General features: G+C 40.7%; 2 protein-coding genes across 22 annotated transcripts in view; one reads left to right on the top strand and one right to left on the bottom strand.

The window, feature by feature from the left end:
* Positions 1-13,121, top strand: part of map7d3 (MAP7 domain containing 3) — a 55,331-nt gene extending 42,210 nt beyond the window's left edge. For 10 of the 19 annotated variants that reach the window (XM_062043946.1, XM_062043947.1, XM_062043952.1 and 7 more), the window contains 10 exons: positions 1,260-1,375; positions 4,989-5,125; positions 5,185-5,402; positions 9,429-9,552; positions 9,629-9,914; positions 9,972-10,031; positions 10,113-10,173; positions 10,247-10,394; positions 11,497-11,759; positions 11,838-13,121. In XM_062043946.1, coding sequence (XP_061899930.1) covers positions 1,260-1,375; positions 4,989-5,125; positions 5,185-5,402; positions 9,429-9,552; positions 9,629-9,914; positions 9,972-10,031; positions 10,113-10,173; positions 10,247-10,394; positions 11,497-11,759; positions 11,838-11,845 — 1,421 coding nt within the window. In that variant the 3' untranslated portion in view covers positions 11,846-13,121. Of the gene's footprint in view, positions 1-1,235; positions 1,376-4,988; positions 5,126-5,184; positions 5,403-9,428; positions 9,553-9,628; positions 9,915-9,971; positions 10,032-10,112; positions 10,174-10,246; positions 10,395-11,496; positions 11,760-11,837 lie in introns of all 19 variants that reach the window. The other 9 variants (XM_062043945.1, XM_062043949.1, XM_062043950.1 and 6 more) reach the window with 1 other exon arrangement.
* The window catches only part of fhl1a (four and a half LIM domains 1a), a 37,985-nt gene continuing 34,759 nt past the window's right edge, over positions 13,114-16,339 (bottom strand). For all 3 annotated transcript variants that reach the window (XM_062043969.1, XM_062043970.1, XM_062043967.1), the window contains exon 6: positions 13,114-13,530. In XM_062043969.1, the coding sequence (XP_061899953.1) occupies positions 13,376-13,530 (155 nt within the window). In that variant the 3' untranslated portion in view covers positions 13,114-13,375. The remainder of the gene's footprint in view (positions 13,531-16,339) is intronic.

The following is a 16,339-nucleotide window of genomic DNA, read 5'->3' on the forward strand; positions in this document are numbered from 1 at the left end:
TTGGCTTACTGTACAATGTCTGCTCTTACTTTGAAGAAGACTGATAGGATGTCCATATCTTCCCGTTTATATGATGAAATAATCATGATGCACACAAAGGGTTAACAAGGAAAAGTCTCTCTGCAGACACTGTCTTTGGTTGTTTGTCTGTCTCCATTCCTGAGTATAAACTGGATGTCACAGATGAACAACCTCCTAGATGTATGGCTAAACCATCCTGATATCCAGATGAAATGCATGATTTATAATTTTGAGGAGATGATGGGGGAGTAGCAGGACATCGCTGCCGGCTCACAGTAAAAGCTGTAGCTTCTTAGCTACGTGTTATCAATCTGCCGCTAAACATAGTTGGTCTGCATTAGTGCTTATAATAACAACGTCGCAAATATTTGGTTAATATTCAGGTCATGATATGTATATAGTCTTGTTGGCGGTTTTTGGTTGTTATTTAAAGGGTTTTGTGAGCGGAATACAGAGCCCCCATTGACAGACTATTTGTCTTTACTTATTTACGACTTGGAATGCATTAAAAAAAAAAAGTAAAACACATGTTCATGTCTTATATAGAGATTGTGAATGATAAACAGCACATCTCTCTCTCTCATGTTTGCATATTTCCAGTATGACTGACCTAATAATATGGTCAGAGTGCAGAGGTGTTACTCCAGTGACGTCAATCTCCGGACATTACCGGCATTTTGTGATGTTTAGACAGTATTTTCACATACTTTGTGAGTTGTAAGTACAATTGGATATGGTTTAATGGACACAATGAAACACAATTATGCATATAAAGTCCACTTGTGTTTACACTCTACTGCTACTTTAAATGACACCTGGTGGAAAAACATCTAGCTTAGCTAAAGAGTGATCATTATTATTTATAGTTATTTCTGAGTAATAGCACCCAGGCTCTTCTATTACTAACATTATAATATTGTTGTCATGAAACGATTGGAGTGTCTTGGTTTGTTTGTATGTGCACCTCATGAACACAGATTACAAAGTTGCCTGCTTCAATGCTAAATCTAACAAAATGCATTTTTTGTCCCGATAAAAAAAAAAACATCTTCTGCCTTTCAATCATCACCTTACCTACTTGTCGGTCTCTCCTCCTCTCTAATTCCTACCCTTTGTTTTACTACCTTTTTGGTTCTTTTGCTGCTTCGCTGCCCTGCTTATCACCTGGTTGTGCTCCCCTCCCCCGGCCCTGCGATGACTATGTCCTTTACCAGAGTATCACCTGTGTCCTCGCTCAGCCTCCGCTGCCCCGCTACACCCGCCGCGCGGACCCATGCGCAGCCGCAGCATCGACCGGCAGAAGAACGGTATGACCACCTCCGTGTCGGCAGACGGAGCTCTGGACCCTTCGCTGGTATGTAGAGAAATGACACCACAGTGTAAAATGTGCTAGCAAATGTTTCTTTTTTTCAGTCTTGTAATATTACAATCAGTCCAACAAAATAATACAATTCCAAACCAACCCCAGCCCAGCAGCACTCCAAATAGCAATTAAGACACACAAAAAATCAAAAAGAGTCAAACCAAAACGAATAATATCAACAACGGTGTCAATATTAGTAAGACTGCCAACATAAAAGTGATTAAAAAAACAAAATATCATTGTTGTAATCATCCGTTTACATTGCCATCACAGCCATTAATAAAAATGTGCAATAGTGTCGCATCTCATTAGCTTGACATCACATTGTGTCCAATATTTACCACAATGACAACAATAAGTTATATTTTAGGTTCATTTAATAGTTAAAACATATTTAAATAATGGATCACATATTTCAATATATGACTCATTATCAACTGAATTCAGTTTTTCTACTGATATCATCTCCTTAGCTTGTGTATACCAGTCAGTATTTATTGTGTGTGTGTGTTTACCAGTCAGTATTTATTTTGTGTGTATACTAGTCAGTACATATTGTGTGTATACCAGTCAGTATGTATTCTGTGTATACCAGTCAGTACATATTGTGTGTATACCAGTCAGTATTTATTATGTGTGTTTACCAGTCAGTATTTATTGTGTGTATACCAGTCAGTACATATTGTGTGTATACCAGTCAGCATGTATTCTGTGTATACCAGTCAGTATTTATTGTGTGTGTGTGTATACCAGTCAGTACGTATTATGTGTGTAAACCAGTCAGTATTTATTATGTGTGTTTACCAGTCAGTACATCTTATGTGTGTATACCAGTCAGTACGTATTATGTGTGTATACCAGTCAGTGTTTATTTTGTGTGTATACCAGTCAGTATTTATTGTGTGTGTATACCAGTCAGTACGTATTGTGTATACCAGTCCGTACGTATTATGTGTGTGTACCAGTCATTACGTATTGTGTGTGTATACCAGTCAGTATGTATCGTGTGTATACCAGTCAGTACGTATTATGTGTGTATACCAGTCCGTACGTATTATGTGTGTATACCAGTCAGTATGTATTGTGTTGTGTTCACCAGTCAGTACGTATTGTGTGTGTATACCAGTCAGTATGTATTGTGTGTGTATACCAGTCACTACGTATTGCGTGTGTGTATACCAGTCATTATGTATTGTGTGTGTTTATGTGTGTATACCAGTCAGTATGTATTGTGTCTGTGTGTGTGTGTGTTTACCAGTCAGTATGTATTCTGTGTGTATACCAGTCAGTGTTTATTGTGTGTGTTTACCAGTCAGTACGTATTATGTGTATACCAGTCAGTATGTATTGTGTGTGTATACCAGTCACTATGTATTGCGTGTGTGTGTATACCAGTCATTATGTATTGTGTGTGTTTATGTGTGTATACCAGTCAGTATGTATTGTGTCTGTGTGTGTGTGTGTTTACCAGTCAGTATGTATTATGTGTATACCAGTCAGTATGTATTCTGTGTGTGTACCAGTCAGTGTTTATTGTGTGTGTTTACCAGTCAGTATGTATTGTGTGTGTATACCAGTCAGTATGTATTGTGTGTGTATACCAGTCACTATGTATTGCGTGTGTGTGTATACCTGTCATTATGTATTGTGTGTGTTTATGTGTGTATACCAGTCACTATGTATTGTGTCTGTGTGTGTGTGTGTGTGTGTGTGTATACCAGTCAGTATGTATTGTGTCTGTGTGTATACCAGTCCCTATGTATTGTGTCTGTGTGTGTGTGTGTGTGTGTACCAGTCAGTATGTATTGTGTCTGTGTGTATACCAGTCACTATGTATTGTGTCTGTGTGTGTGTGTGTGTGTGTACCAGTCAGTATGTATTGTGTCTGTGTGTATACCAGTCAGTATGTATTGTGTGTGTATACCAGTCAGTATGAGTTGGACAATCAACATCCATCCATTATTTAATGTTAATGTTGTTGTTGTGATGCATAGTGAGAGAAATGTTCTTTACTGACACTACTATATTGATGCAGATCACCAAGAATACAAGTTTGCAGTCATTGGGATGTTTATATTTAAGAATGTGATTGTTGTTTTAAACCATAACTCTTTTACTCTCTGACATTCCCACAATAGATTAATAATCGTTCCTTTATACATAACTTGCTATTCAAACAACTGGGAAGGTGTAAAATACAATCTATTCAACATCTTAAATTGACTCTGCTTATTTTTAATGCATAAAAGGTCTTATTGGCATTTTCCAAATATTATTCCATATGTCTCTTTCTAAAATGTTTAAGTCAATCATCCACTTTTGAACACATGCATTTTGTTCCTAACGATATGTACAAACGGGAGCAGTTCTCAACTTTGTTGTACGCTGCTACTTCATACTGCTCAATGCAAAAAACATCTCCCATCACGTTAGAATGTGTGAAGAAAATGTTTTGAATAGTTTTACATTTTGTCCTCCATAGTCCTGTTTGCTCTCAAGAGGCAGGAGTGAACAGGAAAGAGTTAGTGGCATACTTAAACAGGATAGTGGAAAATTACTGACTGTAAGGAGAGGAGCCATGGATCATGTGCAATGTCTCCTCAGTTCAGGGCTAGGCAAAGAATATTCAAAGGGATGATTCAGGATAAGCCTAAGCAAGCTTTTCCTTTAGTTGGTTTTATCATAAAGGAAGTAGTTGTTGGCACCAAAAGATGTACATTTGCCTGTCAAAGCGTTTGAGCTGGATGCTCACCACAGGGAAATGTTCCTGCTGCTGCACCCATCAGCACAATGTTATCTTCTCCTTGCAACTTGGAAGCCAGGTCCCTGGTTCTGATGGCCCAGCGTTCCCTTCTGAGGCTGTGAAAGAACCCCCTGACATTGCATGAGACAAACCGGTGGCCTGATTACATGCAAAGCAGCCGCCACCCGGACGAGGCCTTGGGCCTTTCCCTGTCTTTGTCTCGCCACCTATTCCTGCACGGCTGCTTGCAAAGATCAATTCAGAACCTTCAGGGTTAGCGCTGATCCAATTTAACAGTGTTATGAAAGGATCTCACAAGGTGATAGTTGTGCTTCTTTTACAGTCTCAATATAACTTAAATGTGTGTCCTTGGTATCAAACCATTTGCCTTCTATTCGCTCTTCCACTTTTAAAAAGCCTGTAACTAGAGCTAACATGTATTGTTTTTATCAGAACAGACCAGTTTACAAATCTTGCTCACTTTGCTGAAAAAGATGAGATAACGTCTGTCACATGAATGACCTTCTAGTGTACAAAAGCAGTGAAGTTGTCCTGTTGTGTAAATAGAAAGAGAATACAACAAATCCTTTTCAGCTTATATTCAATTGAATAGACTGCAAAGACAAGATATTTCATGTTCCAAATGAGCTAATATTTGCAAAAAATAACATTTTCCAGTGTGAACATGAAATATCTTGTCTTTGCAGTCTATTCAGGTGAATATAAGTTGAAAAGGATTTGTTGTATTCTCTTTTTATTTACCATTTACACAAGGTGACAACTTCACTGCTTTTGGGGTTTGTAGATACGTTGGTGTAATCCTTGTGTTAAATACCTTCACTTCTGTGTGGGGAATAACAGGCCAAGCAGGAAAGACCATTTACCTCGCCCGGCCGGCAACGCCCCCCCTCTCCATCCATTCCTCTGGGACGCAACCGTTCGCCATCCCCCGCCCCTAATCCATCTCTGAAGAGGACTCCTTCCCCAGCAGCAGCAAAGTAAGACTTGTGATTTCTCGCTGACTTTTCAGAGACGTTGACACATTTCCTTCTGACAGGCAAAATGCAAGGGCCCGTCCGCCCTCGCCGGCAATGAAACAACGTCCCCCATCCCCTCAACCAACCACAGCTAAGCCCCCGCCCATCCAGAAACCAGCTCTCACCCCACCGGGGCCCCCCACCCTACGAAAGAGGGACTCCCGGCCCAAGGATCTGGGTCCTGTGACAACGGGGTCACCACAGTCCTCTGACTCTAGCAAGTCCAAAGACAAAGATGGTGAGTATGCCGTTTAGTCGAAAAAGCAGGATTTGAACTTGCATGTAAGAATGAATTAACTGTAGAGTGAAATGCTACACTTGAATGTTTATTCATTACGGTCAGTATTGAAGTATTTTACTCACTTGATCCTCCTATCAAATCATTAGAAGGTCTTTTTTCATGTGGCAAGAAGACGATATGACTGAAAATATACTTTGTGTGGGACATCGTGTGCACCATGCCGTAGATCACACCTGGGCAAAATAGGGTCCGCGGGCCACATGCGGCCCATTAACATTTTCAAGCCGGCCCGCCAGACGTTCTACATCATTTTTTTTAGACCTTTAACATCCAAACTATCGCGGCCATTATGATGTGCAGTGATGTTTTTAAATGACCGTCAGTCTTGAACTATAGAAAGTATTTAAATGGTTGAAATCTGCGCTTTTGAGTGTTGTAGGAGTTATTACGGTAATCTACGTCACAGCAGCTCAGACCAGGAACAAAGCAGAGTGGGCGGGGCTTGTTTTCAGTGCACCACCTGTCTTGGCTCAGGCCACGGCCATTAGTTTAGAACCTGGGAAAAGGCCGATACACGGGGATACCCATGATTTCAGCCTTTCAACGCTCCTTGGCTCACCAGTTTTTGACCTGGGTATTTGTCAAGTCCTGTTTACGGCCCTGAAGGCACTCACCCTAACAATATTTTCCACACAATGCTTGATGACTGACCTCCAACTGTATTTGTATTGTTTGTGTACAGTGCAAAGTGATGTAGCAGCAGCTCAGTTTATAGTTAACCTCAGTGGAGCAGAACTATTATAAACTCCCACATCCTGTCCTACATGGAATGTGGTCAATGCCGACACCTCCTGGAAAGAACAGACTACTGCAGTGCTTACCAATTATGTTCTGCTAGCACCCCCAGGAATAGGCTGTATTTATTCCACAATGGGGAAATGATGTGGTTGCAGTGCAGATTCTAAAAGTCCACAAACAATAGTATAAAACACAGGAAAACAAGAGGGATACATTAAAGAACACAAAACATCAAATACATTAAAAGAGCACAGAGCTACGCAACCGGCTGCCACTTCAGCGGCGCTATTTCTACATACAGCTACTAAAGTAAAACAACAAAATGAGCACACATAGCATTGCATCCTTAAAAATATTAAAGAAAGCAAAAACATTCAAGAAATGGGGCGGTATAGTTTGGTTGGTAGAGTGGCCGTGCCAGCAACTTGAGGGTTCCGGGTTCGATCCCCGCTTCCGCCATCCTAGTCACTGCCGTTGTGTCCTTGGGCAAGACACTTTACCCACCTGCTCCCAGTGCCACACACACTGCTTTAAATGTAACTTAGATATTGGGTTTCACTATGTAAAAGCGCTTTGAGTCACTAGAGAAAAGCGCTATATAAATATAATTTACAGTATTTTTCGGACTATAAGTCGCTCTGGAGTATAAGTCGCACCGGCCGAAAATGCATAATAAAGAAGGAAAAAACGTATATAAGTCGCACTGGAGTGTAAGTCGCATTTTTGGGGGAAATTTATTTGATAAAAACCAACACCAAGAATAGACATTTGAAAGGCAATTTAAAATGTCTAAAGAATAGTGAACAACAGGCTGAATAAGTGTACGTTATATGAGGCATAAATAACCAACTGAGAACGTGCCTGGTATGTTAAAGGCCTACTGAAATGAAATTTTTTTATTTAAACGGGGATAGCAGATCCATTCTATGTGTCATACTTGATCATTTCGCGATATTGCCATATTTTTGCTGAAAGGATTTAGTAGAGAACATCGACGATAAAGTTCGCAACTTTTGGTCGCTGATAAAAAAAAAGCCTTGCCTATACCGGAAGTAGCGTGACGTCACAGGTTGAAGGACTCCTCACATTTCCCCATTGTTTACACCAGGAGTGAGAGCGATTCGGACCGAGAAAGCGACGATTACCCCATTAATTTGAGCGAGGATGAAAGATTCGTGGATGAGGCACGTGAGAGTGAAGGACTAGAGTGCAGTGCAGGACGTATCTTTTTTCGCTCTGACCGTAACTTAGGTACAAGGGTTCATTGGATTCCATACTCTCTCCTTTTTCTATTGTGGATCACGGATTTGTATTTCCAGCCTGGCGAAGCTTAACAATGCTGTTGCTAACGACGCCATTGAAGCTAACTTAGCTACGGGACCTCGTCAGAGCTATGATAAAAACATTAGCGCTCCACCTACGCCAGCCAGCCCTCATCTGCTCATCAACACCCGTGCTCACCTGCGTTCCAGCGATCGACGGAGCGACGAAGGACTTCACCCGATCATAGATGCGGTCGGCGGCTAGCGTCGGATAGCGCGTCTGCTATCCATCTCAATGTCCTCCTGGTTGTGTTGCTGCAGCCCGCTGCTAATACACCGATCCCACCTACAGCTTTCTTCTTTGCAGTCTCCATTGTTCATTAAACAAATTGCAAAAGATTCACCAACACAGATGTCCAGAATACTGTGGAATTTTGCGATGAAAACAGAGCTTTTTGTATTGGATCCAATGGGTCCGAATACTTCCGTTTCAACCATTGACGTCACGCGCATACGTCATTATACATAGACGTTTTCAACCGGAAGTTTTGCGGGAAATTTAAAATTGCACTTTATAAGTTAACCCGGCCGTATTGGCATGTGTTGCAATGTTAAGATTTCATCATTGATATATAAACTATCAGACTGCGTGGTCGCTAGTAGTGGCTTTCAGTAGGGCTTTAACGTAACATTATGGTAAGAGTCATTCAAATAACTATAACATATAGAACATGCTATACGTTTACCAAACAATCTGTCACTCCTAATCGCTAAATCCCATGAAATCTTATACGTCTAGTCTCTTACGAGAATGAGATAAATAATATTATTTGATATTTTACGCTAATGTGTTAATCATTTCACATATAAGTCGCTCCTGAGTATAAGTTGCACCCCCCGGCCAAACTATGAAAAAAACTGCCACTTATAGTCTGAATAATACGGTACTTCACACTTCAAAAATGTAGATCTAACAAAGAATAACTTTATTAACGTTGTTTTTTAGTCCTTAACAGAAAATATTTAAAGTGCATCAATTTGCCTGAAAAAAATTATCCTTATTTGGACTATAAACATTTTTTGGACCAACTTAAGCCATGTGCTACTGAAAAGTACAATTATTAAACAAAAACATTCAAATTAATCGGCAACATTAACTCAGGAGCACAATTATATACAAAACAAACATGAATACAACAATAGGTGCAGATTTTTTTAATATATCTATATATATAAAAGGATTAAATTGGGATTAATGGATACGATGAGCACCTTTTTCGAAGTGGGGTTTGATGCACAATGCTGATAAAGCATCAAATATAGTAATATAAAGGTTAAAAACAAGTATTAAACAACATGGTAATAAAAATTTCAGCGCTCCTTATTTGCATTTCTTTGGTTGGGAGGGAGTGTGTTGAGAGGGAGGACTTGGAGGAATCGTTATGGATGTCTCCGCTGAGCATTTCACAAAGTCAAATTGTATTTAACTTTTTGCTTTTACTTTCTTTTTGTTGGCACACTGCCCCCAGAAGTGTCTGGACTGCCTGTTTACTTCCTAAAAGGTGTGATGAATGTAACAGTAGGCAGTGGCAGCACGGTGGAGGAGGAGTTAGTGCGTCTGCCTCACAATACAAAGGCCCTGGGTTCGATCCTGCGCTCGGGATCTTTCTGTGTGGAGTTTGCATGTCCTCCCCCGTGACTGCGTGTGTTCCCTCCGGGTGCTTCCGGCTTCTTCCCACCTCCAAAGACATGCACCTGAGGATAGGTTGATTGGCAACACTAAATTGACTCTAGAGTGTGAATGTTGTCTGTCTATCTGTGTTGGCCCTGTGATGAGGTGGCGACTTGTCCAGGGTGTACCCCGCCTTCCGCCCGAATGCAGCTGAGATAGGCTCCAGCACCCCGAACGGGACAAGCGGTAGAAAATGGATGGAATGTAACAGTCATGCATTGTACTTGTCAGATGCCAAGACAGGCACCAACTCTGCTGCCGAGGCCGCCAAGATCTTGGCGGAGAACCGTCGACTGATGCGGGAGCAGAAGGAGAAAGAGGAGCAACTCCGGATACAACGGGAGGAAGAGGACAAGTGAGCTTTTTGTCTTCTCTCTCACAAACAGACGTGAAGGATAAAGCCTCACGTGGACTCCTGTCTGCTCCTTCAGGCTCAGGAAAGAGGAGGAAGAACGCCTAGCGGAGGAGGCGCGCCTGAAGCGCGAAGAGGAGGAGAAGATACTGGCGGCGGAGAGACGAGTGAAGGAGGAGGAGGAGGCCCTTATTGCGGAGGAAGAGCGCGTGAGAATGGAGGCGGAAGACGCTCTGAAGCAGGCGGAGCTCCAGAAGGAGCGGGAAGAGGCGGAGGCCAAGGCCTTGGTGGAGGCGGAGAAGGTCCGTCAGGAGCGAGAGCGCGTCATGCAGCAGAACCAGCAGGAACGTATGGAGAGGAAGAAGGTATGGGAGATGATTCAGATGTGCTCCATCAGAAATACATGAAACACTCTCTTTCAGAGAATTGAAGAGATCATGAAGAGGACCAGGAAATCAGAAGGGGAACAAAATGACTTTAAGGTGAGACTTTTTTTATTGTCTGATTTAGTGAAGTTACATCAACGTTCTGTCACTCAGAGATATAAAGACAAATGTGTACAGGGCGACGACGAAGATGACGACGACGACGAAGGACTGGACCAGATGGGCTTTGATTCCAAGTGTAGGCATTGATTACTAGCACTTCTTAGCCTCAATGTGGCACCTCTATGACGCCTGGAACTGTCCCCTGACAGCTGACGAGGGGGAGATGGGCGACATCTCCATGGAGACGCATGACTGCGGCGATGGCGTGGGAATCAGACAACCACCAGTGGGCTGCGTGAATGGGAGGGAGGAGACGGACAACAAGGAGAACAACAACGAGGACACCCAGGCAGTCAGGTAAGATGGCCTTGAAAATCCTTGGTCTTTACCTGAAAGACTAAATTCTAAGGATGGGCTCTGCGTCTATTTTTTATTTTTTTTATGTTGGTTTTATATTTACTTATTTTTTTGTTTTTATTCAGTCATTGGTGGAGCTAAGGATAATATTTGAATATTGTTTTTAATATTGTTGTGCAGCACTTTGGAAACATTTTTGTTGTTTAAATGTGCTATATAAATAAAGTGGATTGGATTGGATATTAGAGCAGGGACGTCCAAACTTTTTCCAGCAAGGACCCCATAAATAAAAATTGAAGGCTGCTGGGGCCACTGAGATACACTTTGTACATTAAAGATACTAAAATCAATAAAGTATAGGTCAATCAATATATGCTAAACTATCTGAATCCAATCCAATCCACTTTATTTATATAGCGCATTTACACAACAAGAATGTTTCCAAAGTGCTGCACAGCCATGTTAAAAACAATATTAAAAACAATATTAAAAACAATATTATGCTACACCAATGACTGAATAAAAACAAAGAATAAATGAATAGAAAACCAATACAGGGACAATATAACAATAAATATGATTAAAAACGATTTTAAAGGGTAAAACCAATTAAAACAGTAAAATAGACATCAAAATTTATTAAAAAAAACACACAGGACAACAGAGGACGGAAGACCACACAACTCACGTAGTGTTAAAAGCCAAAGAATAAAAGTGGTATTGTGTTCTTCTGAACACAATATCTGTATTTTATCAGTAACATATTCTACCTAATTGAGCCGAAAATATCTTCTTTTTTTTTGTGCAAAAATTGGTGAGTTTTTCTTCATGTTAATTCTCTGTAAAATGCAATAGAAGTGGGAGGAAAATGCTAAACGAAGCAATTCCAAAAGGGTCTTGGCAGCTTTTGTGATGATTATTTTTGCCAGAATACTAGAAAATAAGATGAGATGTTTTGGATGGATCCTGTTGTTTTTGCTACACCAACTCTAATGTTTGTTGTCAACTTAAAGTAAGATTAGCCGAGAGACGAAGCCCTCGTGAGTCAACTGTCCTGCAAGACTTGACCTCAGTGTCCTCACAGCCACCTTTGTCTCCACAGTCCAACTTCTAAGGGCCGCCTTGTGGAGGGCTCAGAGTTCCTGAACGAGCAGGACTCTGCCAAGGTGGAACTGGTGGGCAGCAAGTCCAACCAGTGGAGCTTTGAGGAGCTCATGGATCTCAACGTTCACTCCAAGACTCACACCCTCATCGAGGCCGAGGACTGCAACCCGGTCCTTATCAACTGTGATGTGCCGGACGGGACCAAAGGCAGCCCAGTGAGCTCCCTGCATTCCTCCAGTCCAGCCATAGAGGCTCTGTCAGGTGAGGAGATGATTCCACTGAAGGATTCTTCTTCTTCACATTCTCCTTCTTCACATCCTTCTTCTCGTGTCTCCGCAGAGATCTGACACCAGGAAGCCTCTCCACTGTTGCACTCCTCCACTTCCTGTCCAGCTCAGCTTCATTTGAAAGATTCCAACAGCGTCCTCCTCCATTTATTCCACAGGGAGGAGCTAAGCACCCCACAAGAGCTAGGTGTTTCATAAAAGCTTCAGGGAAATTCCACATTCTTTTTTTCTCATGTCATCTTCTTCCTTGAGCCCTTTTTTTCTATGTCGTGTCAGAGTTTGACAGGTTTTTTTTTTTTAAGGGTTTTGTCTTCATCAGGGGTTGTAATTTATTCATTCATGTCGGCTTGTTTGTTCTTCTCCATGTTGTCATCACGTGTTTAGATGTTCTTCTATATCAGAACCTTTGTTACAAATGTCCTTTTTTCGCATCTTTGTGACTCTTCCAAATTTACTCGACTGGCTGCTTGGTTTTTTGCAGCGTCCAGCAATTATGGCCTTACCAGTTTTTTTCCACAGCCTCCATTTTGGCTGTGAATAACTATCTGCGCACAGCTTCTTGTCATGTGAAGGGCTCCTTGTCTCCCGTGCATTGCACTCCCCTTCACGGCCACCAGATGGCAGTGAACTGTTAGCACACGTTGTTCAATCAGGGCTCTTTAGGCTTTTTCTCATGTTGTACATGTTGTATATGGAGCTTGTTTACTAACACCATGGTCCTAGTCTGCATGGTCTCTTCCTTTCTGCTAAATTCTATCCTCCTCTGTGAGATGACGTCTGGACACACGAGCTGCTATCCCACAAAATGCATTTCAACTTATTTAATATAACACGTGGCTGTTTATAAAGTATATTTAAGTGTTGTACATTGAAATCAGTGTTAGGCCAATGAAGCCACGTTCAGGGCGGAGTAATGTCTACATGTTTGTCACCTTGTTCTGCTTTCAGTCTAATAGTTGGGACCTGGATGTATGCCTTGGTGTTGATGGGCTTTGCTTTTATTAAGAATGTAACCGCCGTCCTTCACTCCTTCTTCATCCTATCATCCACAACTGCTCTACACGTTGAAGGCTTGTGTTAGCTTTACTGTAGACTGCTGGGACAACCTCAACAGCACCACCTGTTGGAGGGAAGCTGCTACTGTTGCCCGCTATAGGTGGCTAGCTAGCTAGCGCCGTGCCTTAGATGGACTCCAAATACGAGAACAGTGTCCTTACCTCGGCCTCTGACAATCAAGTCCCTTGTGAATAATGTTCCCCAGCACCCTGGCCACATTTGTACTGTAAATATAATAAAGTCTTCTAAAATGATGTTAATAAAGTCTCGCAAAACTAGACGTGAGGTTGCCACCATCTTTTATTCTTCATGCTTGTTTGAATCATCACTCCAAAGGAATACATATTTCAGCCTTTTCACAAGAAGGGCTTGAAAGTTGCAAGTAGAAAGTTAGTATGTTGCGTTTATATGTCAGTTATAGAGTTGAAGCAAGGTTGGATCATGTCCTAAGCTGCAATGACTTCATTAATGATGTTTCCCTCTTGCAGAGAGAGGAAAATGACCTTTCGGGGCAGGATGGATGTAATGATCAGCTCACAGCTTCTTGGCACAGTCAGGGCAGTAGACGTGCTCCCCGGTGATGACGAAGCGCTTGTTGGCCAAGGTCAGGCAGCACTTCTTGCAGGTGAAGCAGAACTCGTGCCAGGAGTAGCCCTCGTAGTTCACCACTTTGGTGCCACGGCCGAACCCTGGGACACACAAGGACGTGGGGTCAGTGCACCATTCATCCTTTCACACATGACGTCATTGTTTGCCTCATCAAGGTTGAAACTATCGGTGCATGCAAGTTGTGTAATGTGTCTTACAACTTCTCCAACCCTTCTAGTGCTGTAGAACTTCAACATGTCACTTCTCTGTGAAGCGCTTTGAGTGTCTAGAAAAGCGCTATATAAATCTAATCCATTATTATTATTATTATTATTATTATGTCCTGTTAGTAGGGATGATATTTGATAAGAAATTATCGAGTTCGAGCCCATTATCGAACCGATTCCTTATCGATTCTCTTATCGAATCCAGATAGGTTGTTGTGTATGGAAAAAAACACAATATTTGGTTTAACAAAAGCTCACTTTTATTTCATAAGAAAAAAATAAAATAAATAAATAAATATTGACTGTTACCCCCCTAAAAAAAATATTGACTGTTACCCAAAGTATATTAAGTGGGATTTTTCAGAAAAACATATATATATACAGTAACACAAAAACAACCTGTCTCTGTGATCACTATAAGTGTATAAATAATAATATAGTGTTAAATAAAATCAGTCCCTTGGGCACAAAACTGAAAATAATACAGCTCTCCAAAAAGTGCACTTCTGCTGCTATTGGAACATACTAACTACACACACTATGACACTAAGAACACCAGTCAGTCATCAATCAACAATTCTTCCCTCCTTACATGAGAGCGAAGCCTGGCAATAATTGCATATTCAACATGTCCTGTTAGTAGGGATGATATTTGATAAGAAATTATCGAGTTCGAGCCCATTATCGAACCGATTCCTTATCGATTCTCTTATCGAATCCAGATAGGTTGTTGTATATGGAAAAAAACACAATATTTGGTTTAACAAAAGCTCACTTTTATTTCATAAGAAAAAAATAAAATAAATAAATAAATATTGACTGTTACCCCCCCTAAAAAAATATTGACTGTTGTTACCCAAAGTATATTAAGTGGGATTTTTCAGAAAAACATATATATATATACAGTAACACAAAAACAACCTGTCTCTGTGATCACTATAAGTGTATAAATAATAATATAGTGTTAAATAAAATCAGTCCCTTGGGCACAAAACTGAAAATAATACAGCTCTCCAAAAAGTGCACTTCTGCTGCTATTGGAACATACTAACTACACACACTATGACACTAAGAACACCACAGTCAGTCATCAATCAACAATTCTTCCCTCCTTACATTGCCTGTTCTGCCCTCACTATACATGTTGAGGTTATACAGCTTGGCAGACAGTTAACAAACAATCCAAAGCAGATTCATCCATTTAGGCTCTTTATTGTTGTTGATCTTGCTTTGTCTTTTCTTATCTTTACTTTTGTCTTGCATTGGACTGTTTTTGTTTTTTTTAAACTGAAATACACACAATGACAAATGTATAAGCTATGTGATTCAATTAACATACTGAAATGTAATACACAATATGTAAATATTAGCTTCACACAAATATACAGTACTATCATCAAACAAATACTTCTGAGTTTTGGAACTATTTCGATGGTGGAAATACACGACTGGCAGCCATTTTAAGTCCTCAAAACATCCATTGAAACAGTGCACAAAAATCGTTTTTCAATAAACATCTTAGTATCAAACTTTCCACCTTAATATTGAGTAACATAAACAAGTTAAACAGTTTACTTACAGACTTATCTTTTCCAAGGCTGGTAAGAGCTAACACAACTTGTCGGCTTCTCAATTGTCTCAACCCGGAAGTGCCCAAACTAATGACGCGTAGTATTTTCATATCGCCACAAGGTGTCAGTAAGAGTCTACAATCAAATGGGCATAACATTGCAGGTCCCACAGGGCATTTCCTGTACGTGGGAAGGGATTCGAATAAAGAACCAACTCTTTTTCTTTACTATAGTGGCCTCGATAATGGGAACCGGTTCTCAAAAAGAGATTCGAGTCCATGGAATCGGTTCTTTTCTTATCGAACAACCGGGAGAACCGATTTCGAACATCATCCCTCCCTGTTAGTGTTGGCACCTCGGCCACCTTCTTCAGCGTTTGAATGTTTCTACCCTTCCGAGAATCCTGCAGTCTGAGGAAATATCTCAAATGGGCTCATCTGCAGGTATTAATAGATTCCCATTAACTATGGCTGTGAATCTTGGCACACCGCACCGTTCCATTCAAAATGATTCACGATTCAAAATCTATACTGTTTAATAACATTGGGTGCCAGTTCTATGATGAACTACATTCCTCCATAAATGCCTATATTACTTGAATAAAACCAGTTTAGTTAAATACAATTCCAGCCAAACATTTAATAAAGTCAAATACAAATAAGGCAACAAGAGAAGTATCCAACACTTCTCTCCTCTAAAAGTAAATGAGTACAGCAGATATAGATCATCTACATCAGTGCTTCTCAAATATTTTCTGTTATGGGTTTATAAGGTTTGGGTTTTCGTAGCTTCCTTGATCAGCTGTGGGAAACATTCAATATCGGATCATTTTTCAACAATATTCTCTTTAAATTGAGTGTTTATTCCTCATGTTTTTATCAAAAACACCATTGAAGCCTCCTGTGCAGATACCTAACCGTGAGTTTACTACGGTTCCTGGGTGTGTGGTCGATAAAAGAAAAAAACTGCAGAGGTCACTAATTGGCGCTGGCTTCAAAAGCAGCTGTGTAGTTTTATTTATCCACCACAAGGTGGCAGTAGCTGCATTGGGCTGGTAGACAATAGTATTTTAAGTAGGACATACTAATAGTAGTATGATAGTTGAGGGATTT

Source organism: Entelurus aequoreus, linkage group LG04 (genome assembly GCF_033978785.1).
Source record: "Entelurus aequoreus isolate RoL-2023_Sb linkage group LG04, RoL_Eaeq_v1.1, whole genome shotgun sequence".
NCBI lineage: Eukaryota > Metazoa > Chordata > Actinopteri > Syngnathiformes > Syngnathidae > Entelurus > Entelurus aequoreus.